Source organism: Dufourea novaeangliae, unplaced genomic scaffold (genome assembly GCF_001272555.1).
Source record: "Dufourea novaeangliae isolate 0120121106 unplaced genomic scaffold, ASM127255v1 scaffold172, whole genome shotgun sequence".
Classification (NCBI taxonomy): Eukaryota; Metazoa; Arthropoda; class Insecta; order Hymenoptera; family Halictidae; genus Dufourea; species Dufourea novaeangliae.
In genome coordinates, this window is record NW_015374058.1 from 774,419 (window position 1) to 802,251 (window position 27,833).

The 27,833-nt window shown below is 37.5% G+C and overlaps 1 protein-coding gene across 1 annotated transcript in view; it reads right to left on the reverse strand.

Annotated features, from left to right (window-relative positions):
* The window catches only part of LOC107190064 (protein crumbs-like), a 46,989-nt gene that overhangs the window by 13,658 nt on the left and 5,498 nt on the right, over window positions 1-27,833 (reverse strand). The window contains exons 2-4 of the mRNA XM_015578788.1: window positions 2,994-3,364; window positions 2,322-2,502; window positions 888-1,055 (exon numbers count right to left, since the gene is read on the reverse strand). Coding sequence (XP_015434274.1) covers window positions 888-1,055; window positions 2,322-2,502; window positions 2,994-3,364 — 720 coding nt within the window. The remainder of the gene's footprint in view (window positions 1-887; window positions 1,056-2,321; window positions 2,503-2,993; window positions 3,365-27,833) is intronic.

Here is a 27,833-nt window from a genome sequence, read left to right on the forward strand (position 1 = left end):
TGTAAACCAATGTGACGTCAAGGCGACATCTAATTTTCACGACAAAAGTCATAACATTTAGTGTGATGACTGTAAAAGTCTCGATTTACTGTCACGTGAAAACGTACCTTAAATGATAAATTTGAGATGCACTGTCACTTTATCCCGCGCAGTGGAGGACAGTAAAAAGTACTAAGAAAGCTTTTCCGTCGAAGGAGAAAATGAGTGTGTGAAGTAATGGGAACCATATCCATGATTTCTTATGATTGGAATTAAATGACTGAAATGATCGAGTATGAAGTATTCCCAAATCAATTTTCTATATTCGGAGGGTCGATTGCATAATAAACCATGCGACGTCCACTTTAAAATCCAGACTAAAACCATTTAATTAAACAACTAATAGCATTTCCCTAGAAATCTGCAAGCCCATAGAGAAGAAAAATCAAGAAAAGAACAATAAAACATACACATGAAGAATAACGAGAAGAATTCATGGCCAAGCGATTACTCTACAGACAATCTTCATTTCGAATTTAATTTTCAGTTCTTACACGTCACGGTGATATTTCTTCACCTTAACACTTAAGGAGATTAAATAATTGTTTACAAAGTGTCTACTCATTCAAGAAGAAATAGGTATTATTCTATTATAGAAATTGGAATTTCCACGTTTTACGACACAATTGTCAATTTCTTGTCATCCGTCAAATAAGCGTCGAATATCCTCGTGTTTTTCGTGTTATAAATAATATTTTTCCATCAGGTGGTGCAAAAATATATATATAAAAAAAAAAAAAAAACTAGAACGAAATAAATCGTAACGCGCAGTTCTACTAGGCCATAAATCCGTATCTCGTTTCTCCGACCGATCGTGCCAAAACCTCGTGTACGAGATCGAGGTCTACCATTGTCAATTTGACAGTTGTTGCCGGAATATCGGGCGTAACAGTGGCACTCGTAACGATCCTGCCGTGACACGCACTTGCCATGCATCATGCATGGCTCGTGATGGCAGAAATCCATGGTGGTGATCGCGCTCGGTCCTACACCACCTCCGAGTCCGCTGGTACCACCTGAAAGTTTCGGAAAAGAAGAAAAACATCCGCCATGCAAAGTTCTACACGCTTAAACGATCTGCGCGCACGCCTACGCAGGATCGAGCTAAGTATACGTAAATGCCGTGATTTTTCACACTGGAAAATTGGTGCAGCGATATACAGACTCCTCTCGATTATTGTCTGGATTATTCTACACGATTATTGTCCAGGCATAATACCCACCACTTGGAGGCGTGGCACCTATTAAGTGTATATTTTATTGCCCCTTCGCTTTTGTTGTCGAGATTGGGGTTCTAGACAAAAAAACGAATTTATTGGGGTCTGAAGTATTTCTCCCTATTTAATTATTGTCCCGGCGAGGACACGAGTTCGGGACGATAATCGAGGGGAGTCTGTAGTACCAAAATTCTTGGACGCGTTTCCAAGCAGCTACGAGATCGTTAAATTCAAACACAATTCGCCAAAAACTATTACTCTTTACTCGACGGGATCGAGGTGTACAACTGTAATACGGTTGTTTATAGATGGAATGAAATTCTCGTTGTTATATAGGGAAAAGAATTTTTTAACCTCCTTAGACCCAGTGCATATTGCAATATACAATATTTTTAATGCTTATTCTTAAGGTATTTTATGTTTTTCATTAGATATTATTTATGGAAAATACAGCAAGTATATATAAATGGATTAAAAAGAACGTAAAACAGCTTTAGAATAAACGGTAAAATTGGTGTACTTTGTAATCTGCACTGAGGAGGCTAACAACAGATTTACCCGATTCGAATGACTGACTTAACTTTTGGATGCTGAATGTTACACAGAACGCTATTGAATTACTCGACTAGGTTTCAAATGGTATAGGAAAATTTGCATATTTATGGGTAAATCTTTTTAAATAGAAAACATTGCAGAAATTTCATTGAAAACAACTCGTTTACTGAATAATACTGACCCGTTCGCACAATCAAGGTTCCACAGTACTAACAAAATATTTTAAATGGGTTCTGTCGTAGTCAATTGTTTTTCGATTAATTATCGTTTTATTTTCCTCGATGCTATGTATTGTCTAAACTGAATTTACCGTCAACAAGTACCATTATTCACTTGCTGGCCTTTGTAATTAATAATATATCTCAAACATTTTGTCAATCATAGGTAACTCTGTGCATGAAATTCTTAAATCGTCCTGCAATCTGTGAGTTTTCGCGACATTTTCGGGATTTCTGTTCTGTTCCAGGATTATGGCTACACTACTTTCTAGACGAACACTGAGATCCTTACATCCTTTATTTTCCGCGGGACAGGGACCGAAGACGGCTCCATTGTTGATAGTGTCGTTAAAAAGAAAGCCAGGACCTTGGAGGATACATCCCCTGAATCCTTCTCCCACGATGAGAGATCCATTCATGTCGTAGTCGGGCAGGGTAAGAACTGCCGCATTGTAGGTCGCGTTAGCTATTACCTGTACAGAGAAATTCGAGATCAGTGTCGTATGAAAGGAAAATAAAATAGAAGAAGAGATTAGATTTTCTGAAGTATGGACGGTTCCATTTTGCTTAAATAATTCCCCGGTATAAAAACAGTGCATTTATTTAAAACAATTGCAAAATAGACGGTTAAAAAACATTTCTTTTAACTGAAATAATTTTCATTCGGTACTTCTATGTCTCCACTGTAAGTGCCCGCAAAGTTCATTTCGATCAGTTTGTTAGTTATGAGTCCTAATAAGGTTGACCCTAAATTTCAAACAGCTGTAAAATCAACAATTTCTAAAATTTTCAAAAATCCTTCGAGATACGTTTATATGTCGCTAAAGACTTCAACATATCCAAATCTAAACAAAATCCGAAATGGTCCTTCAAAAATTGTCCGGTTTCGCGTGGAATGACCTTTCTATCAATAATCAATGAAACTAAACGTTCGAGCTGGAACGTTTCAAGAACTCCGAATCACCTGCGTGTGACCAGCCGCGTTCAGAGTCAAGTTCCCGAGCCTGAAGAACAGATTCACGTTCTGCCAGGCGTTGTTCAGCAGCCTGGAGTTCAGTCGCGCCTTGTAACGTTGCTGGTCGACGATGGCCACGAAGACCAGCCCCTCCGGGGTCACGTCGAGGCTGATCGAGTCGTCGTTGTATTTCTGGGTGAAAAGTCGGCCGCCATCGCACGTACGAAAGCTCAGACCGCTGTGCCGGTGCACCGAGACGAACGAGCTCAGCTTCAGGAACGCCGAGCCGTTGAAGTAAGCTTCCCGCGGATGTTCCTCGTGGTTTTTGTGCCTGACGTCTTGCGGCGCCTCGTCCGTGACCACTAATAAGCTAGTCAGTACTGAAACAGAATATCAAAACGGTACTTAATATATTATACGTTTCGCAACTGTGTTGCTGTGGCTGATGATTTTTTTCTTCAATTCTGTCTGTTTCTGGGTCTTAATTGGACGTGGAATGAAATTTTTAGAAAAACTGTTTGGCGAAGACTACCGTTACACATAGTATACAGGGTGGTCCGTTTAAGTAAGGCCACGTAAATATCTCTTCAGGTTACTGTGATGAAAAAAATATTTGTTACGTAATGTGTCAATGGATCAATATCTGGCAAGAATTTTTTCTTCCGAAGGCATTTTTAAACAAAGCATAATATTTAAATTATGAAAAATTTCGTTCCTATCATTTATCTTTACATCAGGACCTTCATGGAACAGATTTTGTAAATCGTATCCAGTTTTCTCGGTGGGGTTTGCAGTAATACGAAAATGAGAAATCGTTTTTTGTATTTTCCAGGTTAAGGGGTGCTATAAATGCATAAAAATCCGCAGTCTGGTAATAATCGACCAATGAGTATTCTTCCTATAGTTATTAGACGATTCATTGGACCGTGAACGTTAGAAGTGTAACAGCACTCGTGACTCTTGAGGTGACTGATGTACGCTGCATCCGAGGCAGGATCGATGGTGTCGAATGCATAATGCACGAGATGCATCTGCACAGCCGAGACTGTCGTTTAAGGTGGACATCACGGTACTAAAACCGAGAATACCAACGGAAATCGCGTCTTTCAGCTCATTTTTCCTTACATTTCTATTAACCGTTTATTTATTTCGAAAATCTTCAAGTAAATGTGAATTTTAAAAGAATCTATACACGAGGAAAAAATAAATGTTCCTTTGTCTCTCTAGGGAAACGATGGATTTATTCATGAGATATGGTTTCTATACTATAACTAATTGGAAATCCAGAAACGTCCTTCCTGATCCTTTCGAAAAGTCGAAAATGACGCTCTGGGGAAGATTCAGTGGGGAAGTATGAGTCACGAGAAGAGATGAGTGATTATTCAAGCGGGACTTCCCTTGGCTTAGAAGCAGAACCGGTTGCCACGTTATTCTTTCTGTTTGAGTATCGGTGCAGGTACTTCCTAAAAGAAGGATGTCACACCTTCGTTATTTTCGTGTTTTAATACAGGATTATTAAAAAACACATTCTCAAAACTTAAAAATTCAATTTGAGACATATGATGAGTCTATCTCGGGTCAATTTAAAAAATAATTTTGAACTTTTTCCAATTTTATTCGTGGTAGCAGAATGTGGAACAGAAGATAACATTTCGAAAGCGTTATATTTTTCTTGTATAACCCTGAAACTTCTTCATGAATCATGTTTCCTTCCTTTCGTGTTCCGAGTTCAGATTCTATGTACAGTCACTTCAGTTTTATTAGTTTCAATTTTGAAACTTCTTCATGTACTGTCTTTTAAATAAATCTTGGGCTTATTCAGTTCCACATTCTGAAATTATGCAATCTTCAAAATCGTCTTTTTCGAGGAAGCAAATTGAAATTGACACAAATGAAATTTTCGTAGACAATAATTTCCATGAGATAAGTAGTCTTGCGAGCAGTCTTGCGAGCAGTCTTGCGGATTCTATGCATCTATAACACCCATGATTGTCTAGAACTCGATATTCGGTAAATTTAGCTTAGGTTCCATAACATATATTTTAAAGTATTTGCAAATATAGCTACTTACTCTTCATTATAATAATTCTTTATCACTCTGTCAATTTGTCATCGAGGGGCAAATCAATTTGTAAAAATGAGGAACGTGATGAAGGTTAATTAAATGTACAGAGATTATCAGTCAATTTAATTCCAATACTTAATTCCAATTTCGAGGAATTTTTCCAAGAAAATTTATATTCGCATAAATATTTGCAATCTCTGCCATTTCTTCACGTGGACATAAAACGAATAGAAAGAATAACACTTTAACCAGCCGCGGAGAAAATGAAAAAATTCAAGGGTATGCACGGTTAACGATTAAATCGTAACAGAGTTATTCGTACCCGGGTCTAAGGAAGCGGCAGTGTGGTATCCTTAATTAAAATTCATATCGTGCCGGCTCCTAGAGTTTTTCAACGATGCTCTCGCATGAGCGCACGCGACACGTTCGAGGATGAACGCGCGGCAGGAACTCACGGGTTCGTGTGTCCGGCATATAAAATACCCGCGCAAGAGACACCGATACGTTGGATGTACATATATGTATATTTACTGGATGCAATGGAAGCGGGGATATAGCATGTCATGTGACGGTTGCAGTGATTTAGGTAAAAGCTGCAGTGGAACCTCTAACAAGGGAAGGCACAGAAATGTCCCCCTCCGATTTTTATGAAACTTCGTATGTCTGTTAAGCAGTCAAAAATAAAGGATACGTATTTTTTTTTATCGGCTGAGACACGACTTTAAGGGGTCAAACCACCCCAAAACTAAACAGAAATTTCTCATCGGTATGGAATAATTATAAGAATTTATTTAAAAAACATGGAGACTTTATAGAAATTTCGGCTAGTGTAGTATGTATTGTTCTTTAGGTATACCATAAATAATTTATCGTTTTTCTAAATTACGAGGCGATGTATTTCACGAGATATTCACGAAAGAATACTAATTCACCATATTTAATATAAAGAAAGTTCAATCGAGAAAACAAGAAATATTCTTTTAAGTCCTAACTGCGAAACTTGGGGTTTATTTTCTTACTGGTTCTATCTCCAAATATTAACAATTCAAAATTCATGTTGATAATAAGATAAAATTTTGTTAAATATTGTAATAAATATCTATTCAGTAGATGATGTTATAATATCTTTGATTATTTCACTATTTTCCTGCTTATATAATATTAAACTTCGTAAACATTAAATTCAGTTTTCTCAGTTTAGAAACAAGTGGAGATAGAAATAATAACAACAAGAAACTAAAATCATCTGTGATTTAAATTATAAACTATTAAAAATAAGAAAGTTTTGGACAATTTTGAGCGGTATTATACATTGTGTTTATCGAAGTTCGTTTTAAGGACAAACATAAAAGACAACCGGAAGTCACTACGTCCCTCATCTATGAATCGACGAGACGAATATGGTGACGTGTCTTCGGTTTTGCAGTCTCGACCAAACGATGACTCTACAGAGGACAGACACATCCTGTGTTTCGTCGTTGTCTGTGCCGGCATCGAAGTCTCCTCCGTGGCGTGGAACACCGAGGAACCGTTTCGTGAACATTCACGGATTCTTTGTCGTATTATCGAAACCGGTTGACCTTATCATAGCCAGATGAAGTAATGGCAATATGGAAAGTCACCGTGTGACAGTAACTGTGACGAATACAGTAAAGGGTTAATTGAATGAACGATTGTAAATCTTACACGTTACGAAATAGGGGAATATAAAATTTCCGATAGAAAATTACGACATTATCGCTAGTATCGTAAGAAGTATGCATACTTGTGAGCATCATTGTGACACAGGAGTTGCAACAAAGAAAAAGAAATCTTAATTACTGGTCTTCTTATAAGATAACGACGGTCGTTCAAGCATTTTGTCCTTGAATGGTAATTCTTTGTTTGTCGGATTATGACTGTTAGAAAAATGTTTCAATGATTTAACTGGTTAATTGTATAGAAATTTAGGGTAGGTAATAATTAAGTATTTTGTTTCGTGTTAATTTCAGATTTATAATACCGTGAATCATTATGTTTTAGTTCACTTAAGGCTGATTTACAAGGAGAATTCCCGATAAAAAGAAGAAAAACAGCGACTGTGCATGGTATTTTAGAAAGGAGAGTACTATTAGAAAGTATAATGGATCGGACGGATTCTGCAAAATTTCACGATTCGTTTGGCACGCTGATGTTTTGAAGAATTGCTCCTTGTTAACAAGGATCTACGGTACAATATCTAGTTGCCGGGGGGATAACACGTGAAAGCATGCAGCGTGTTATAGGACGAGATGGAATGGAAACAAACAAAGCGATGTCATAATTTACCGTGGAGAATGGCTTTCGTTCTTGTCGCAATTTGGAACGCGAAAAGCTTTTCTTTAACATAATCGCGTGTGCTAACTCGTTTATAAAAGACGCTGTTGAGAATATTTTGTGTAATTATTAACTTCTCAGTTCGGTTTTCAGTACAACTTCTGTCTTAATAATAGACGTCCTCTCGTTATTATGCATTCTATGGAAATGTGAAACAAAATTAAGTATAGAGGTTCGTGTGAATACTGCAATCCCAGTTGCGTTCCTGATTCAGAAATTCGTGGTTATTCATAATTATGGTTTCTTAAAGTAGCACGATTTTAACCTATAAAGTGTGTAAAATATTTAGGATTTTGAAAGAAAAAAAAAAAAAAAAAAAAAAAATCGTGGTAGAACCACGAATCCAAATAATACAGACTAATAATTAGGCGCTCCAGACGATCGTTATTGTATTATACAATTGAGTATGTTATAAAACATGAGCGTAAGTCGGCCGATAATGGAGCGCGATAAAACGGTTCAGGAAACCTCGTCGAATTAAACCGATGTATTCCGGAGTGCGAGGGCGGACTCATAAAGAAGAGTTCCTTGACACGGTGAATACCGGTATTCAGCTATGAGTTAAATTATATGACTCAACGGCTTCGCGAGGCCTGACGAGCGTGTATTGCCACGCCTTCATGGGCTCAGTATAACTTACCTTGTTGCATCGCGCGGGAAGCTATTCTACACTCTCCTAGTAACTACCAGATCCGACGATAGTAGCCGATACAAGAGGAGTAAGCTGAATAACAGTTAATAATGAAATGCATAACGGAGACTTCATTTTGCCCCGTGATCTGCTGGGTTGTTCGGAAAGTAATTTCGATTTTCTTTTTCAGTTAGATATAAAATATATATAAAGATATAAAATTATTATATATTTTGATAACTGACTGACATTTCAAGCTTTGGCTAACAGTTTTAACTCCATTTTTCAAAAAGTTTAGGTAATCAGTCTACTGCGTCTGATTGCTCTAAAGAGTACAAATTCATCATAATATAAAGCAAAATTCAGCCCAGAAAACGGAAAATATTTTTCTAAGTCCTAACTACATACGAAACTTTGGAAGTATTTCTTTCTTAATGGTTGTATCTCCAAATACTAACAGTTAAAAATTTATGTTGATAATAAGATGAAATTTGGTTAAAAATTCATTTTGTTCTAATGACCAGTCACGGATTCCTTGAGGCTTCTACAGCTGATCTTTATACTTTATAGTCAGCAGACGTTTATGAATCAGCCAGTGAATCGTTCCTCTTATCGTTGCATAACATGGTGTTAATTATATTAAGAAGGCACGAACGTGCTCCCGAGAATTCTAACAAACACCGTTTATCGCTACGCGCACCCGATCCTAGTGGAACGCGCACGGTAGTCGCGTGCGTTGTTTGACCAACAAACCAGTGTCTTATCTGTCCTCCTCGACATCATATTATCCTCGTGCTTCAGCATCCTTCGCGATTACATAGAATATATACTCCCCCATGTGCAAACACAAGCGACGATAACTAATAAAATTCAAATATTTTAACATTGACGAGATATAAGAACAGACCTTTCATCTTATGGGGGTTGGTGGCCCACCTAAACTGTAGTACCGACACCTTAAAAAGCCTACGATTTTAGCGACCTCTGCGTTTTGAGAACGGTGGAATCTGCGGTGGGTAGGGACACTAAATATGATTCCAGCGACCTCTACGTTTTGAGAACGGTGAATCTGCCGTGGGTAGTGACACTAAATATGATTCCAGCGACCTCTACGTTTTGAGAACGGTGAATCTGCGGTGGGTAGTGACACTAAATATGATTCCAGCGACCTCTACGTTTTGAGAACGGTGAATCTGCGGTGGGTAGTGACACTAAATATGATTTCAGCGACCTCTACGTTTTGAGAACGGTGAATCTGCCGTGGGTAGTGACACTAAATATGATTCCAGCGACCTCTACGTTTTGAGAACGGTGGAATCTGCGATGGGTAGTGACACTAAATATGATTCCAGCGACCTCTACGTTTTCAGAACGGTGAATCTGCGGTGGGTAGTGACACTAAATATGATTCCAGCGACCTCTACGTTTTGAGAACGGTGAATCTGCGGTGGGTAGTGACACTAAATATGATTCCAGCGACCTCTACGTTTTGAGAACGGTGAATCTGTGGTGGGTAGTGACACTAAATATGATTTCAGCGACCTCTACGTTTTGAGAACGGTGAATCTGCGGTGGGTAGTGACACTAAATATGATTCCAGCGACCTCTACGTTTTGAGAACGGTGAATCTGCGGTGGGTAGTGACACTAAATATGATTTTAGTGACCTCTACGTTTTGAGAACGGTGAATCTGCGGTGGGTAGTGACACTAAATATGATTCCAGCGACCTCTACGTTTTGAGAACGGTGGAATCTGCGGTGGGTAGTGTACTTAACAGCAAAACCCGTGAAAATGAGGTATGCTTTCTACTTCATGGGATCTACATCAGGTCAGTGAAACTACGGATCCTTGTTGACAATTTAAAATGAATGTTACCATGCACTGGTGCAACGCTGGGCAGTTAAAGGGTTACTTAATCGATCTGTATATTTTCAACAAGCCAGTCGTTTTGCCAACGTGACCAGAAAAAGAGATGCGAGTTCATCTTCGTTGGTTCTAGTCGTTAAGGCGAATTCCATTCCATACATCATATCGAACACTGATAGTAAACTGTGTCCGTATAGTTGTTATCGTGGAACGCGTTACAGCCACGATGACTCACGGTCCCAGGTTTCGCAATAGATGCAAAGAACATTACTGGCAACGTGTTCCAGCCACTTATAGTCTCAATAACGTGATCCCTGAATTCCCACGTGCCACTGGACCGAAAACAACTAACCGTCTATTGTCTGCTCAGTTTGTAAAGTAGTAAAATAGGCTGAAACCAGGCTCGTGTGGCCGAGTCCATGGAACCTGTCGGTTAATTTCGAAGCTTTTTATCGCTTGGAACGATCACGAACAAGGGAAACGAACGCCCGATTCGAGGAAGCAAGTTAACACGAATAACAAAACGAACACAGGGGAGGGAAGAGGGAAACGTGGATCTTCGTAACAACGCGTGGAAAATTGCGTGACCGATTCGCGAACAGACAATCGTCGGGCTCAAGAACGAAACAGAAACGCAACGTACGGATCCACCTTTGGCATAATTGGCGTTCCAGGCCAGTTATACGTAGAAAGTTGTTCATTCTATGTAGTTCGCAACAGCATCGTTTAATCTTTAATTGCACTCTTCCCGGACTTCCGGGAGACCCGTCGAAACTGGCGCGTATTCGAATTTCGGAAACGGCGTGGCATACGTGAATGTTTGCTTAAATTGTTTCTGTACTTCTAGGGGAGTTCCGTTAATGTCGGTTCGGCTTGTGGAAATGGAGGCGAAGAAGAGTTGTTTCAAATTGGCGGTACTGGTGAAGATAAACTTGCGGATGTTAAATGGAAGGGAGGGGAATTAGTGTAATTAACTTAACTACATACAGTAAATCCTTGATGAGTGTTCGAAGGTTCACTTGGCACTGAATATTAAATATTTCGTAGACTAATGGCCATATGCGACTGAAACAGATGTCGCTGGCTTCAGAATTCTTAGTTCTATCAGTGTGTGAAACCTCATTAAAAAGTCGTGCTTACACTTGGGGACCTCTGTCAGTGCCGAGGAATCTTCGAACACTCATCGAGGATTTACTGTATACATATGGAAGTATCGAAGACGAACGTGTTTCTATTTTTTTATATCATGTTGGTAAGAGGGACAGTTTGTTGAAAATATGCGTATCGATAAATTAACTCTTTTGTACCCAAATTATTTAAAAATTACCCAGGCGTATTTTGTTGTATTTTTGTGTATATTAGGTGATATATATGAATGATTTACAAGAATAGTTTAACCATGAATTCCACATGTATCGATACTTGTAAAAAATGAAGCGATTATCTCAGTAGTTCATGTTTCTCATAATTATTTATGAGTACGATGGACTCTAAGCAGACAAATAGCAAATTTGTACGACACTTAATACCTATGTATTTCGTATTGAAAAATTATTTACGTTCCGACACGGATATATCAGTTTTGCATCTTCGACACTCATTTTTAACGCGGTTTTTTGGTGTCGATGTCACATGTATTTTGACGCAAACGACTGTCATATACAGACAACACTTCATCATCGTGAATAAAAACGTGCGCGGTTCCTGACAATTTTAACTGGCACAGATAAAATTTTCCATTGTAAATGACAAAGTTCTCTGTCTTACTGACGACACTGAATGGCGTTTGAACGAATTGTCCCCGATTCTTTTATGAATAAGAAGTAAATACTCCGCTTACTTTTTCTATAGATATTCTTCAAGAAATATTTCTGCAATTTCCTGGGATTCAACAAAAATTGTCCAATATTATAGAAACATAGTAATCTAAATCTCGAACTGAAATTATCCAATTCGCGTTTAGAAGCTAACAAAATAATTTCTCCTCGATTTCCTGGTTTTCAACAAAAATCGTTTAACATAATAGATACACGGTGGTCCTACATTTCCATTTGAATCACGCACCAAAATTGTATTTTCCAAGACGATTGCAATTGTTTTATCTGCGTCCAGCCATGCCCAATGTACCTATTATGCCTGGTACACCAAAGCATATGCCTCGGTATAGTCGGGACCATTTACGCCCACAGCTCGACGTATGTAGACACTGTTCCCTGCGATTGTTGTCTCGAGCTCGAGTCCACATACCGTGCAATATAAATCCGCTGGAATTTTCGGATTACCTCGAAGCAACGTAACAACACCGATCCCTTTGAAACCTTATTTCCCCATAAAGAGCTTAAAAATGTCAAAGGGTGGACTTTGTCGTAGACAATAAACCGACTTTGCATGATTTTATGTAAATGAAAACAAATACTGAAAGCTCCCTGGGTTCTAAAGCTGACACCAATAACCGTGTATAACTTCCGAGATACCATCTACATTGTGTCTGCAGGCTTTTGTTACGTTTTGCCTCCATCGGAAAGCGTATTTTTAGTTACGGTAATGTCAAATCAGTAGCCTTTCGTCACCGTCGATTTTTCATTACAATAGCGTTTGTTATTAGATTGCAGTTGATTCCGACAAATTGCTCAAAGGGAAATTCTGCGATGTGATCCACGTGAACGTTTGTTCGACTCGGGGCGCGATTACGAGATGGTTTATATGTAAATAAAATTGAAATTGAAAGGTATGCAGTGACCGATCCTCGCCTTTAGGCTGTTTCATGGTAAAAACGCTGATCCATCGCGGAAGAATGCCTTCTTCCTTTACAGCATTCGATTTTTATCCTCGTAGTCATCTTTTTTCTCGATAATTGTACTTTCTCCTTTTCCAGCAATCGCTGACTAAGTAAGCCTTCTTCCGTTTTATTCTTAAGTTCTTTTTTATTTATAAGTATACTGTGTATTTTATGCATTTATAGCCCATAGGGCTCTGTGAAATACAATAAAAGACGAAACATTAATCGGATCCAATGAGTTGTCTATTTTAGTCTGAACCCAATAAGATTCTTAAGAGGAAAAATAAATTTCTACATTTGTCTTTATAAATTACTTTTGAAAATGTTATTTTGCATAAAAATCCGCAGTCTATTTATAAGAAATTGTCCTTTTACTTAGAAACTGATATAACTTTGACTTAGTACTGTAGATAAATTTTTTGATTGTAGTTTTATATAAATTAAACCTTATTAATATGTACCTATATTAGGAGCACCAATATGTAATCCACTAGTTTTTGTGGAACTTCGTATAGGTTTATTCTGTTTGAACAATATACGTTACTTATTTCCATTGTTATCTGGCATTTTGACTAGGAAGAAAGATATTCTGAATCTGAAATGTATCGCTGTTCATATTGGAAATATCGTGAATCACTTAATAATATGAATAATGAAATAATAATTAGAAGATTTTCTGAAAATTTTCATTTCGTTACCTTCTAAATATTATTTTTGTCCTCTGTTCGTTTGAAGACGTTTCATTCCGAATTTATAATAAAGAAAAGCAATACCAAAGGTACGAATGAATGCGGACATTACAACAGAGAAAGTTTCTGTTCGTACAAGCGTCGCTTCGTTTACAGGCGACAAGAAATAATTAAATTACATACTTCTAGCGAACAAAAGCGGAACAACGGTAAACGTGTATCATTCCCTTTAGCGAAATATCACACGAGTATTGAGAGTGCAGCGAAGATTGGAAGAAAGTCCTTCCATGGAATCCAAAATTTGATAGTCCATCACTCCGATGGAACGGTGTTAATGCTGAAATCTATTAAAGCCACGATGTACTTTAATGGCCATGAAACACGATGATGGAAGCGTAATAGAATGGGCATGCTTCTCTCGCAACGGTCCAGAGGACCAATATGTACGTCGCGCTGATGGGAATATAGTTTGCCACAGGTGCGAAGAGTCGTTTCAAAGGAACGGACATGATCCAGCGCACTTTTTCCCTTTGCTTTCGTTTCAAGAAACAATCCAATTTTCACATAAAAACGTGTTTACAGCAAAAGAAACATAATGATCGTTGTAGCATTCTGATTAAATTCTATCGGAAATTCATGGAACATAAATGATTTCTCACATCAGAATCGAGCGAGGTACATTCTATTGGTCAATGGAGCAAAAAGCAATCAAGGATTTTGTTTAAAAAAAAAGAAGGATAAGTTCAATTAAAACACGATCAAGGTTATTAGTACGTTAGAAAGTAGCTAAAGTAATTTCATATGTCACTAACAGTATGTAAGAGATCCAGTTTTAGAGAATTATGCATACGTTTTGCATTTATTTCATATTTTTTTCTTCTTATAAAAATTTACTGTTATTATGCAAGACCTAAAAAATTTTTTCTAATCCCCGAAGCTATCACGTTATCAATCCTCACACTGCATTGACCCAAAATAAATCGAATTGACTCCTCCCAAAAAATTATAACTGACTCTCGATGTCAAATTACCTCACGAATTTCTAGAATAAAAAAAAAAACGTAACTAAAAATCAAACTTCGATTTTTAAACAATAATCTCTTCGACCATTATGCAGTTTTCACGTGAAAATTATTCGATAGATCATATATCCACGTCGATTCGAAGAACGTTTTTCATTAAAAAAAATTTCCGCAGGACCACCACGAAAAAGAAAACCGAGTGCACCATTATTCTATTTCCCATCGATATCAAATTTTCCCCGGGATCGTTTCATCCTGGCGCAGGAGAGATCGTCGAGAGACCACTCGGAGGGGGTGGACGGGACTAATAAATTTTCAATTTCTTGCTGAAACCTCTGACTGAGAGCTGGAAAGCCGTGTGTTCCACGCTTTAATATGCAGTTTCCCCACGTAACGTCGTGTGACGTCGATACTAGAGATGTCGTGAACTGCTACTTGTGAGTCACGAGTGATTCGATTACGTTCGTTCCCAAACACGGTGAGTTTTCACAGTGATTTTTTACGATCGCTGATATTTCCCCTATTTATTCATATATTGCATTGAAAAAATTACTATAAGCACTTTAAAATGTACACTTTCGAATACAATGACGTATGTTTAAAAGAGTTTTCAAGTTTTTTAAAAATAAATTCCGAAAGTACATGTCTTTTTTCGAGTTCGCAGCTGGGCATAATCCTTTAAATCACGACTGTGATCGTGATTCAGCGATCACTGTGGTAAATAGACTGCGGATTTTATGCATTTATACAGTAAACAACAAAACATTCATCGGATCCAATGATTTCTCTATTTTAGTCGGAACCCAATAAGGTACTTAGGAGGAAAAATAAATTTATACATTTTCTTCTCTCTTTATAAATTACTTTAGAAAATGTTATTTTGCATAAAAATCCACAGTCTAGTGATAAATCACCGTTAGTGATTTTGCACGCCATCTTTACTCGATACACACACAAGGTTGACGGCCTTGCGCCGCCATTGACCGTAGTCACCAATTTCCAAGGAAATGAGAGACCCAGACGCGTCGCGTTAATTTCGCCTTTCGGGTTTACGGACCCGTTCCTCGGGTAGGAAAATGGATTCCTATCGAATTACGGCATGCCACGATCGGCTCCCGCGGATCGGTGAATGGGTTCGCTCCATTCATTATCGCAGTGGTTCTCAAGGGAAAATGATTCTCACCGGAGAAGAAAATTTTGGGTGGCTGACGGGGAATTTTTGTACTGGGAAACTTCAGATTCTTTTATACTCAGCAGTTTTTCATTTTTTGCTGATATTCGGTTCGTTAGGATGAAACTACCTTTTAAAGGTTAATGTGCCTTCTCCTATTTTTCTGTATATCTTGTAAAATATCGTGGATGTCAAAGAACTGTCGAAAGAAAACTTTTATGGATTTTTATGCTCTTAAATTGTGCAATAAAATTGGTAAACATTTGGTTTTTTTGAACAAATAAATCAATATATAAAGAAATTTATTGATTTAAGTTAATTGTTGAAATATTTGTTCGTGATTGTTAGATAATTTGGGAATGAAAGGGTTAAGGGGTGGTTTCACCCTGAAGAATCGAATATTAGCGAGAGACGAAAAATTGTCTGACGTTTCTACAAACTCACAAGCTATCGACTCGAAGTTCCGGAAAAGAGTCACTTCTATTTAATCGGTAATCTCGACATCGATCGTCTTGTCGATAATGTTGCGATATGAGTAAACCTTGACATTCTACTCGAAGGTCGTACAGCTATCCTAACAGTATTTTATAGACGTTTTTTTTTTATAACATACTACTCACGTTAGTATCATTTTACGTGAGTATAATTGAATTCCTCAGAAGACGAACTGACCAATAACACTCTACATTTCTTAATTTCCATATTTCTAACATGTTCATTTCTATATATTTTACAGACTTTAATGTAAACTTACATCTCAAACGATGCATTATGTAACATTTATATCATCCAATGTTTCGAGTAAAATTTACAACAATACTCACAATACTAAAGACATTCTTTATTTTTTCTTTCACAGAATTAAATGCAGTCCATCAATTGGTCCAGTCGAAAACCCTAAAGTAATCAGAGGACATACATGAAAACTTCTAATGGACGAGGTTTGCGGTTTTTTATGTAGAACAATATGGTGCTAACAAAATTTCCAAAATATAATTTGTTTATAACAAAAAAATTTCGGATCGAAACTTCGAGGGGTGGTTTAACCCGTTAAAGTTGCGTCTAAGCCGATAAAAAAAAATACGTATCCCTTATTTTTGACTGCTTAACAGACATACGAAGTTTCATCAAAATCGGAGGGTGACATTTCCATGCCTTTTATCTCTAGACTGTGGATACTTATGCATTTACAGTGTTTTTTAACTAGGAAAATGCAATAGAATAAAGGTTCCAATTAATTTCAATCCTATTTATATATGTTACACATTATTACTGCAATAAACCCTCTAGTACAGAATTGAACATTCGGTTCTATTTGAAATTTTCGATATTGGTATCTGAAAGTTGCATAAACACGTCCACAGTCTATTTATCACCGACAAAACCGTTTTGTTGGATCATCGTGGCACACAGAGAAATGCCATTATTCCTAAAACGTCTTGAGAAGCAGCTGCACCGTGGACGACTATTTTGTTCAACGATATACCGAACGCTTCCGTGAACGTGAATGTCAGAATAAAGGGAAACGGAGACGGACACGAATAAAAGGGTGAAACGCAAGCGAGAAAACGGGGGCAGGGGTAAATACATACTCGACGACGAGAAGCGGAGGGGGATGAGGTTCGATTTAACGCCTGAAAGAGGGAGAAAGTCGACGAGACCGACGATGATCGAGAGAATACCGCAACTTTATCGTGCGTACGCGATTTACCGTGAGTGGACTCGTCTTGATTGACGTGCATTGATTGCGTAATACGCTCGATGGACGGTGCATACGAGAGATTCCAAGGAGAAATAAAAAAGATGAGAGAAAAAACACACGACGGGAAAGAACGACGACATCGACGATCCGGGGGAAAAATAATAATACGAATAAATTATGCTCATATCTACGTACAGTGGGGGACAAAAGTATTTGTACACCTTTTAAAACGGAACAAGTTTTCTTCAAATTGGTCCGATTTTCAATCGTTTGTATCTGATAATGTTAACCGATTTTGATGGAATTTTCAACATGTATACATATAACTAACATAAGTCATCGATATGCAGAACAATTTGTTATATAACACTCTTTTGTTAGATAGTGTAGACGCAGCTTTAGAAAGGTGAGGTTCATGTAAAGCTGCGTCTACACTATGGAGCATAAGACGTTATATGTATATCGAAGTTATAATATATGTTACAATAACAGGAAGAAAAATGTTATATAACATTTTTTGTGTCATATAGCAAGTTATATGTTATCTACTATGTGTGACACCATTATTAATAATGAGCTACGAAATGTTATACAAACATACATTAAATAATTATATATATCTTTTTTAAATAAATATAAACAATGATATGTATCCCTTCTTCGATGAATCCCAAAATGCTACCAAACACAAATTTTTCATTGGTATGGAATAATTATAAGAATTCATAAAAAAACATGGTTATAGAAATTTCGACCAGTGCAGCTATTGTTTCCATTTAATTCTTACCGAACCGTTCCGAAGTTGCACCTTCGATTGAAGTTTGAGAAGTGCGACTTAATCCACTCTGTCTCTGGGATTCCAGACACAGATAATAGCTATTTACCAAACAAAAGGTATTAAATGCTTAACAATTAACTATTCACATAAGGAGTATGAAACGTAATTATGGGACTTGAGCAATTTCCATTGTCTTTTACATTTTTCATGGTGCAGTCGAAACTTTGATAAAAGCATTCGGAGACTAATGATCACTCGACGTAGCTGCCACTGTTGGGTCAGTTCATGATTCACGAGTAAAAGTGAACAGGTATGCCAGCAGGATGTAAATCGGCGGCGACGGTGTGTGCGCTTCTCGCAAAATTGCAGGTTAAGGCAGCCGGTCAAGTAATTAGGAGGAACGGTAATTGCAGGAAACACGCAACTTTTATTCAGTAACGTTCCAGCAATTGTGCCACACGGGATCCTTCGAAGGATGACGACGCCGACCGCCGGCCGAAGGTAAACGCGACGTTAATGATTTTATCGCTCGTGCAGAGGGTGAGCTTAACGCGGTAAACGATCTCGACGGTTTTCGAAATTGCGAGACCGCAGCAGCGCGTCTACGGAAACGGATTCCCCGTGCTTTAACGCGATGGTAATTCAATGCAGCTTCTTTCGTTTGTAAACCGGTCCCGATATGGAAAGTTAAAAGGGAAGGCTAAAAGAAGCAGATGTAATATTATACTGAAAAAGGAGAGAGCAAATATGGAGAAAATACATACAGAATTGTTACGATCTCGTGTTCGGAAGTGTACGATCTCGTCGATAGATCGGTTCGTCGATATTCTCTTACTGGACGCCATTTTGGTTCTCGGGAAGTTTTATGGCGAACAATGATATAACGATATTATTTAATTGGTGTATGGAGACAATACTAGTAACTATTGTTACTTGAGAAAATAAGAAAAGTTAAAGGAATTATAGACAGAGTACATACAATGACTTTCTAGACAATTGGTCATGTCGAATACATTGTATTATATTATGTACACTGCAAAGTCAGAAAGTTGTTCGAAATGCAGAGAAATGCACGATTTTAACACTAGAACTACCGACGATAAACGCATACTTGCTTCGATTGGTACATAAACGTGACAAACTTTTGAAAATTTTGTATTTTAAAAATTGACTGTTTTTCGGCAACATGTAATCTAATTACAAAATCAAAATCACAAATACAATGTAAATGCAAGACAATTACATTTGCATTGTAATTAACCACATTAAATTCACAATAATATAGATTGTCTAATTAGATTACATTTTGCCCAACTCTGTTACATACTATAAATATTTATACATTTCGCAATTTAATTTATTATACATTCAACATTGGTAGTTCTAGTGTTACCAACCAAAAATCTTTCCCCTATAACTAATAATCGTCTTATAAATTCTTCCACAAGTTCCACAAAATCAAACACCAGAAATAATTATCCAAATAATAATTGTCCAAATGATTCTCCCACACGAATCCCAGGTCGTATTTAACTTTTCCACGTGAATGCACGTTGTTCTAGGCAGTTCCTGAAACGCAGTTGTTACCGAGTGTATTCAACATTCGTATTCAGCTCGAGCTCGTTACGATATTTTCCAGAAGAATGGCAGAAGAGAGTCTTCGAAAAACGTGCCCAGGAATAACTGAATGGACATACATCCGACCTTGTAGGTATCCGAGAGAGAGAGAGAAAGGTTTCGGATGAAACTCTGCGAATAATTTACTGTCCATCGGTGTAATCCCGAAGGAGAGCTACACTGATAGAGCTTCCGGTTCCGTGGAACGTCACGAGGAACACGTTTCGGCCGCCTCTAACCCGCGTATATTCGCCGTGGCACGACGTCTCTCTTTCGTAACGGTATAAACTTTTACCACGAGGCTCTCCTCTGGATCATCGTTGTGGATCAGTGACCGACCCGAAGCAACCGACAACGACCCATGAAATCGTTGCCTCGGCCTCGAAGAGAACGACGTCCCTGGTGCACAGGCTGTACCTACAATAGCTCAGAATTTGAAAATTCTGGTCGAAATTCGTACATACAGTCGGTGTCAAAAGTATTCGTACAACCTTTAACTCTTTAGGGTTAGGTGGGTTAAAAACTGTCCCATTTTTTGCTTAGCTTTTTATGCACGGTGGGATATATTTCAACCCACCTTGAAAAGTTGTAACTAATATTTTATTTTTATATAATTTCTTTATATTAAAAAAAATTCTGTGCAACTAGGGTTTTTATTTTCTTTAAAATCGTCTGTCTCAAAGAGTTAAAACGAAAGAACTTTTTTTTAACAAAAATTGCGTTATACTTCTCTTGAGGTCCCCTACGAACCTGCAAAGTTTACAAAAAATCGGAATATTCGGGTTACCGAACTTCCCTTGTGAATTGTAAGACAGATAGAATTTGAGTATAAAGATGGGAGATGACGACTGTTGGTCGATTGGAATTTGTTTAATAATAGTTGTTACATTCGTCCCTGGTCTCCCCTACATTCGATGTATGTATAACGCATGTTTTATTATGCGTCGCGCAGCTATTGTTTCCCGCCTCACCTTTGACAAACGCAATGCGTTTCGAACGAGAAAAAAAAAAAAAAAAAAGGAATATATGTATGTAAAGAGGGCCGTCACAGAGTGATTCTTTTGTGTGTTCGGGGTACGCCAACGCCTCCTCCGTAGGACAGGCGTCGCTCGCTAAGAGGAAAGGATGCTCGAGAGAAAGAGGACGCGGCCCGACGATGAGTGTGACACTACGGCGAAGAATAACGTGAAAAACGAACGGTGAAGAGAGCCGTCTCGCGCATATACGAGAAGGGGGCGCACACGGTTTTCTCAAATGAACCAGAGAGCTCCTTTGCATTTACTTAAGCACGAAATTGTTCCGTAATGAACCGTACGGGACCGACGAACACCGACTGTTGTCTGGTCGTCCGCTTCGTTTTCGAGGGATTGCAGAATTTTTCGTGGGAACGTGATGGAACATTTATAAATGAACGTCTTCGAAGTTTCACGAAAAAGCAATCTAGGTGGGAATCGAATTGGGAAGTCATTGTTTGGACAGATTTCGATTCGACGAATTTCGAAGGTGTAGGTAAACCTTCGCTGATAGGACAGTAGGTTCTAACAAGGGAAGGCACGGATAAACTTTCGAAAATAAGCGATACGTATTTTTTTTTAACGGCTGAGACACGACTTATGGGGTGAAACTACCCATCGAAGTTTCGAGCCGAAAGTACTATCTCGAAAACCAGAGGAGATACATGAAAACTTCTAATGGACGAGGATTGCGGTTTTTTATGCAGAATAATATGATGCTAACAAATTGTCCAAAATATAATTTGTTTATAACAAAAAAATTTCCGATCGAAACTTCGGAGCGTCTTAGCCGACAAAAAAAAATATGTATCCTTCTAATTATTAATATAAAGAACATTATTTTATGTAGAAAATAATTATAATATCAAATGTTGATGGGTCGTTACTCACTCCATTCGATACGAGTACTTTTTTTCGATATCTACTTGGTATCGTAACCGTACGTATCGATACCAAATATACTCGGTATTGAAACAAAAGTATCGAGTAATGTACTTGTATATACTTTTATCGATTCATCCCTACTAACACGTACTACATACTATATTACCGAGTTCATCGTCAAAGAAGAATCCGTCTCAAAGCAGTTAAAGAAACGTATATTCCGTAACATAAAACACAATAGCACCAGCCTCTCAGAAACGTGTGCTCCATAGGGTTAAGCTGAAAAATACCTTAGCGTGACTACCGGGGGCCTTCGGCAGGTAAGCTGTGGGGTTTAAAATGTAAATGTCGTACGCCCACGACTCTCTGTTCGTCGTAGGTGTCTCTCGAAATCTATTTTCCCCCTACGTCTACGGGTCACAAACAAATCCTATTTGACGGTGTGTGACTGTTGAGCCGCAGACGAACGAGGGGGTCTGTTATCGGGACCAAGGAATTTCTGTGGCCTCCGCGCGGGTTTTACCTTAAAACTACTCTTTTGAGATGTAAATGGCGTTTCGCGTGCATTTAGATAAGCGAACGGCGAGATACACCGAGACACAATGTGTCTTGTGGTCGTGACTCATCGCGTGACTTCCAATTTTTCCAACTGCACAGGGAAAAACTGGTTTCTCGTGGTTGGTTCAACCGTGTTGAACTGGAGCAATAGCGCCAGCCCCTCCTTTTCTTTCTCTTGAACAGGTAGAAATATGTCCACGCGGTCGGGAAACCGAGCGTGTTCCATTTCTAATTCTCCGTGTACAGGGAGTTCGTGAGAAGAAAAAAAAAAAAAACAGCGGAAAACGTAAATAGTGTTCCGTATATCCTTGTACCACTTTTTCTCGGCGTGCAACCCTGTGCCAGATTTTCTCAAGCAGGATCACGGCTTGTAACGGAGACAAATACGATACGTGCGCGAATTACGTAATTCATTGCTCACGGATGTATTTACTTCTTGTAATTTGTGGTTCTTTTCAGTTCTGTGGAAGAATCGATTCGGTATGGATTCTGCACGACCAACCACGGGGAAACGTTATCGGTTGAAATGAATTCTCGAGCACGAAGACTTATATAGACATAATAATAAAAGAATTGATTAAAGGGGTGTAAACGGGATACAAATGAATGAACTTTTGGAAATTTCTTGCGAGGACATTATTAAACCGATCTCTTTGAAACTTTGCGAATACTTTTTTGTACAATTAAACTGAGTACACAAATTTTTATTTTCACGATAAATCCCTAAATATTACAGTTATAAGGATTTATGTGCAACCTGTATCATATAGGGTAATATAGCTACACGTAATTTTAACCCTTTGTTGGCGAACATATATTTTCACATTAGGCGAATTTAAACTCAAAGTTTAATATTTCTACTGATTTGGTATTCTCTAACAAATAATTTGAGATCATACCCAGGCCTAGCTTTTTTTTACCGATTTAGTCATATTCTTTAACAGGGAAACTGATTTAGAATATGTACTCTACTGATTATACGACCGTTTAAAAGTTTTCTCGATAAAAATAAAAATTCGGAGGAAAGTACGAGAAAAATGGGAATTCGCATGGGTCCACATTGCCTACGGAGGGATAATAATTATTTCATGTATTTCAAAATGTTTTGTCGGGTAAATACTGCGGAATTTCAAAATTCAAATTGGAACCAAAATTTCAGTAGAATGCAGAAGAGATGGAATTTTGTTCAATTCAAGAGGCACGGAATTGCGATCTTTAAGATCGTACAACGATGTGTGTGTGCAGCGGCATCGTACTGTCCACTAGAACGGCCCCCCATTCAAACCGAAGCCCTAGGCGAACTTTCCACGACGTTTGTGGAGCAGCTTTGATATGTGTCGCTCGGAAAACCGATAGTTTTCAACGAAACTTCAACGTCCAGGTAGATACGTGAAACGATCGTCGTGAATTCTATAATAGCTACACGCAGTATGTCACGCTTTCGATTGAAACTTCGATGTTTGTTTCATCATGGAACGTTCGATTGGGAGACATTTCACTTGAAATTCATAGAAAAGATAATTTGTAACAATATATACAGGGTGAACCACGAATCGTGATCAGTAGATTTTAGAAATGTTTACAAACAGTAGGCAAGAGCTTAACATCGGAATATTACAGTTCGAATATTTCTTTAATTTTTTCTCGACCCAGATGAAAAAAAAAGTAACACATGTTATATTATGATATTTACCGAATTCGTCTTGAAATCCTCTAACAGATAGGCGTAAAAAAATTATGGGTGTATTTGCAAAAAATTAAAGGTGACCTTGAAGAATTATGAAAAAAAAGAGTCGACAAAAAATTTGCTATGATCACGTTAAAGGTCTCTTGAAACCATGCTATACCTGATAAAGATATTTTCGGTTGGACTGCTAATAACAGAAAAGTTACTAGCATCAGAAAGCGTGCCCTCTGATATCATCGAACTTTTATCTGAAACATTTTTTAATATCGTCAATAGTTTCGGAGATATTCGAGTGGGTCGATTTAAATGGATCATCCTGTATATAATTACAGTATCTTACTATGTCTCGTAAATATAAAAGTTAATTTTATACCGAAAGTGTTGATTTTAGGACCCATGTTGATTAGAAATTCTTTACTCCACTCGGTGAGTATTACAACCGCATGAAGTATTACATCCTTTTTCGAACACCCTGTATATTTTCTTCTGCTTTCCTAAAAACAGTTGCTTTCGTATTAGTAGTATGTTTTTTGAAAGCATGTACTTCCAGCACATGGTTCAGTATTATCAAGAAAGTATAATTAGAATAAAACAAACACGGACGTTAATCGATAATCAAAGTCAGCAAAGAAATATATTTTCTCTGTATGTATATTTTAATTGAAATATCGATAGCCAGAAGCTTTACGCGACGGTATCAAAGCGAAACGGCAGCTGCTAGCACGATTAAAGTGAATGCCGCTTTGATGCCGGGGTCCCAATGAAATTTTCTGCACATTATCTATAACATTCCTCGGACTGGACGGTCCACATCGACGATGGAAATTGTTTCGTGCGTTGCACGTGTACAATGCAGTGGATCGTTCGCGTACAATTGCGACACGTACCCGAGTCACGTATATAGGGTGGTTCTGAAAGTTCGACCAGACTAGTTGATCTCAGAATTGTTTCATTGTAAGTTAAACTGTAGACATTTAAACATATTTTTTTTATAAAACTTTTAAAAACAACCGCCTATGCTCATTATTTTATGAAATATTTAATGCTCAGTGACGAAGAGCCTTCGAACATTCACCGAGAATTTACTGTCTATTGTGTAATATTGATCCTTCCTCTTATACCTTGCTTTTGTCGGATCAAAATAGGGAAATCCGAAAATTTGAATCCTTTTCGCGGGATGATGAAAAAAATATCGTACGTTTCAGCCAGAATAGTCTTTGTCAGTTGGCAGCACTGGACTGTGCCCTCTTTCAAAGAAACGAAATAGGTACATACAAGGTTTACTTTCAAATAAAATATATCCCTATAATATTGAACAACGGTAGAAGCATTGGAATGTAATTCCTCAAGTCCATTACTTTCGAAGGTATAAAATTTTACGCAGTGAAAAAATACATTTTTTGAAGAAGAAAGTTTTATGGTCCAAGGTTTTATTTCGATTGAATTTATTTCGATTGAATTCATTTCGATGAAATGGGAAAAGAGGAATTAGGGGTTGATCTGAGTTTTCGGGTCACCCTGTATAAGCGTATAATGCCAGTTGATCTCGACGGGCCACGCGAGGCGCAAATAATTACTGTCGCGAGTAAATTATTTAATTAATCGGATCAAGCCAACGTATGGGCGCTGGCTGCGTGGCCGACTCTCAGCAACACGAGCATCTGTCGGGCATGAAATCCATCTTTCATTAACGACACAACGATCCGTGCGATTAGCATGATCGAAATTCGTACGAGCGGACGAATTACCAGATTTTTCATTGTTCAAAGGAAAACGATCACATTGTTTCTCTGTGATAAATTCTACAGATATTTTGGAATCAAATACCGGAAATTTTGATAAATAAATACTCGATAAATTAATTTTTATATTGGTTATTCGTTGAACAAATACGGTATTTAATGAATTCTGTCCTCTAGTTTAATAAATCTTGTACTAGCATAAAATAGAATAAAGACGTTAATGAGAATGCAATCTTTAATTTTTATTTTTGTAAATAATCTCTGAGGTTGTAGTAAATTATTGTTTAAATAGGCATTATTTCAATCACTCAAGTAATAAGCTAAGCTTCGCTGCTTGATATTTATCAAAAAAAGTGTGTTCGACTGGCAGTGAAAAAAATTTATTTTCAACAAGGTTATCGCGGAAAAGTAGCGACACGAGCGAAAATCTGTATCGGTCGTGACAGTTATTGGATCACGACGCCACGTCTCCACAGTTCATATTGAATTACAGAAGGAACTGCTGGGCGAATCTGGCGTAAAATTTCGATATCCTCGTCTCGTGTAAAAACGTAATTATCAGCTGAATTTTATTTCACACGTATAAAGTATAAAACAGTTCAGACCAGGTACGATCTGCTGCTTCAATGAAGCGTACAATTTCTGAAAAATTTGATTTTATTTAAAGTTGATGAACAATTTCACACAGTGAAGTAACACGATTTATTAACTAATGATAGAGTATGGTCAGGAATATTACATAGTTCCATATAAAAGCATATTTAAATCAATTTATAAAAAAGTTCCCACGTTTTGTTACAACTTCGTTAACTATACAGCGAACTCAATTAACAACTAGCACACTCTCCGAAGTAGTCATTTCGTTTTTTTAATAATCCCATTTTATGCATGTGTGATTTTAAAGATAAAATATCGATATCATTTGTCTTTTTGTCGAGAAAGTACTTCTTCGAAATAAAGATTGAAATAATTTAAAGTATTCTTAATATAATAATTTCAAGTATTTATTTACATTTTAAAAACATGGAAAGCTCATTACGTAAATAAAAATTGAAGTATTTCAAAGTGGTTACATTAAAAAACCTGAGAAGTTCATTAAGTAAATAAAAATTGAAGCATTTTAAAGTGGTTTATATCAAAAAACCCGAGAAGTCTATTAAGTAAATAAAAATTGAAGCATTTTAAAGTGGTATACGTTAAAAAACATGAGAAGTTCATTAAGTAATTGTGTAATATTGAAATGTGTTTCTCGATTTTCACGGTGGATTATAGCGGTTTTCCGGGGAATGAACTTTCCAGCAGATCCGGAAATCTGGTTTTTGTCTCAAGGCGAAGAAAAACAGGATTACGTGTAATGGTAAGCAGACTACGGGAAAGTAGAGGAGACAATACCGATGAACGCGGCATATGGCCCCTTGGGAACGCCTCTTTAGAGTGTCCTGCGCCCCGTGAGCTCTTTAAAAGAAAAAACCTTTCACAGGACACACCGGGAACCGTTCAAGAATTTTCTACTATACTTGATTCTGATAGTAACCAGACCATCCGTTTCTGCGGTGCGGGGTGCGGGCTCTACGAGGGGACCTTAAGTGGCGTTTACACAGATGTGACCGTGGAAACATGGAAAAAAAATTCCGAAAACGATGAAAAAGAACATGCTTCACTGACACTCCAATGGACTTCGTTGGTTCTTTCTCGACGCAAGACACACGATCTGTCCCAATAGTTTTCGAACTAAAATTAAAACAGTAATTTTCTGTAAAATGATTGATGCTCTTCATCGTCAAACATTGAGATTAGTTTTCTTTGAAAAGAGATATACTAATTCAATATAATTATAGAAACTCTGAATATGGCTTTCATCATTCTTCTTCAGGATGGTGGAGAGAACAACGAAGAAAATCGAAATAAAATCTAAATAAAATCGAGAGAAAATTGAAAGAATCCTTGAAAATTACTTAGGACAATCACTTTTTCCTACAATTTCAAATTTTCAGAATAGAAATACAAATCACGTTTAAATGTTCAAATGCAATTTCAAAACAAGAATGAATAATTCTTAGTTAGATTTTGTAATTTGATGTTCTATGATAAAATTTCAGTATTTCTTGCGCTAGATTCTGTCGATTTGTAACAATAAGACAGGTGGGCAGGGCACAGGGATAATATGAAGTTGCAGTAATACCATTCACTGTGCAACGATCACACTAATTCGCAGTTGTGTATTTCAGGAATATTAATAGAACGTGAAACGGAATATAATAAAAGTTGTTTCTAGCATAATAACGAGA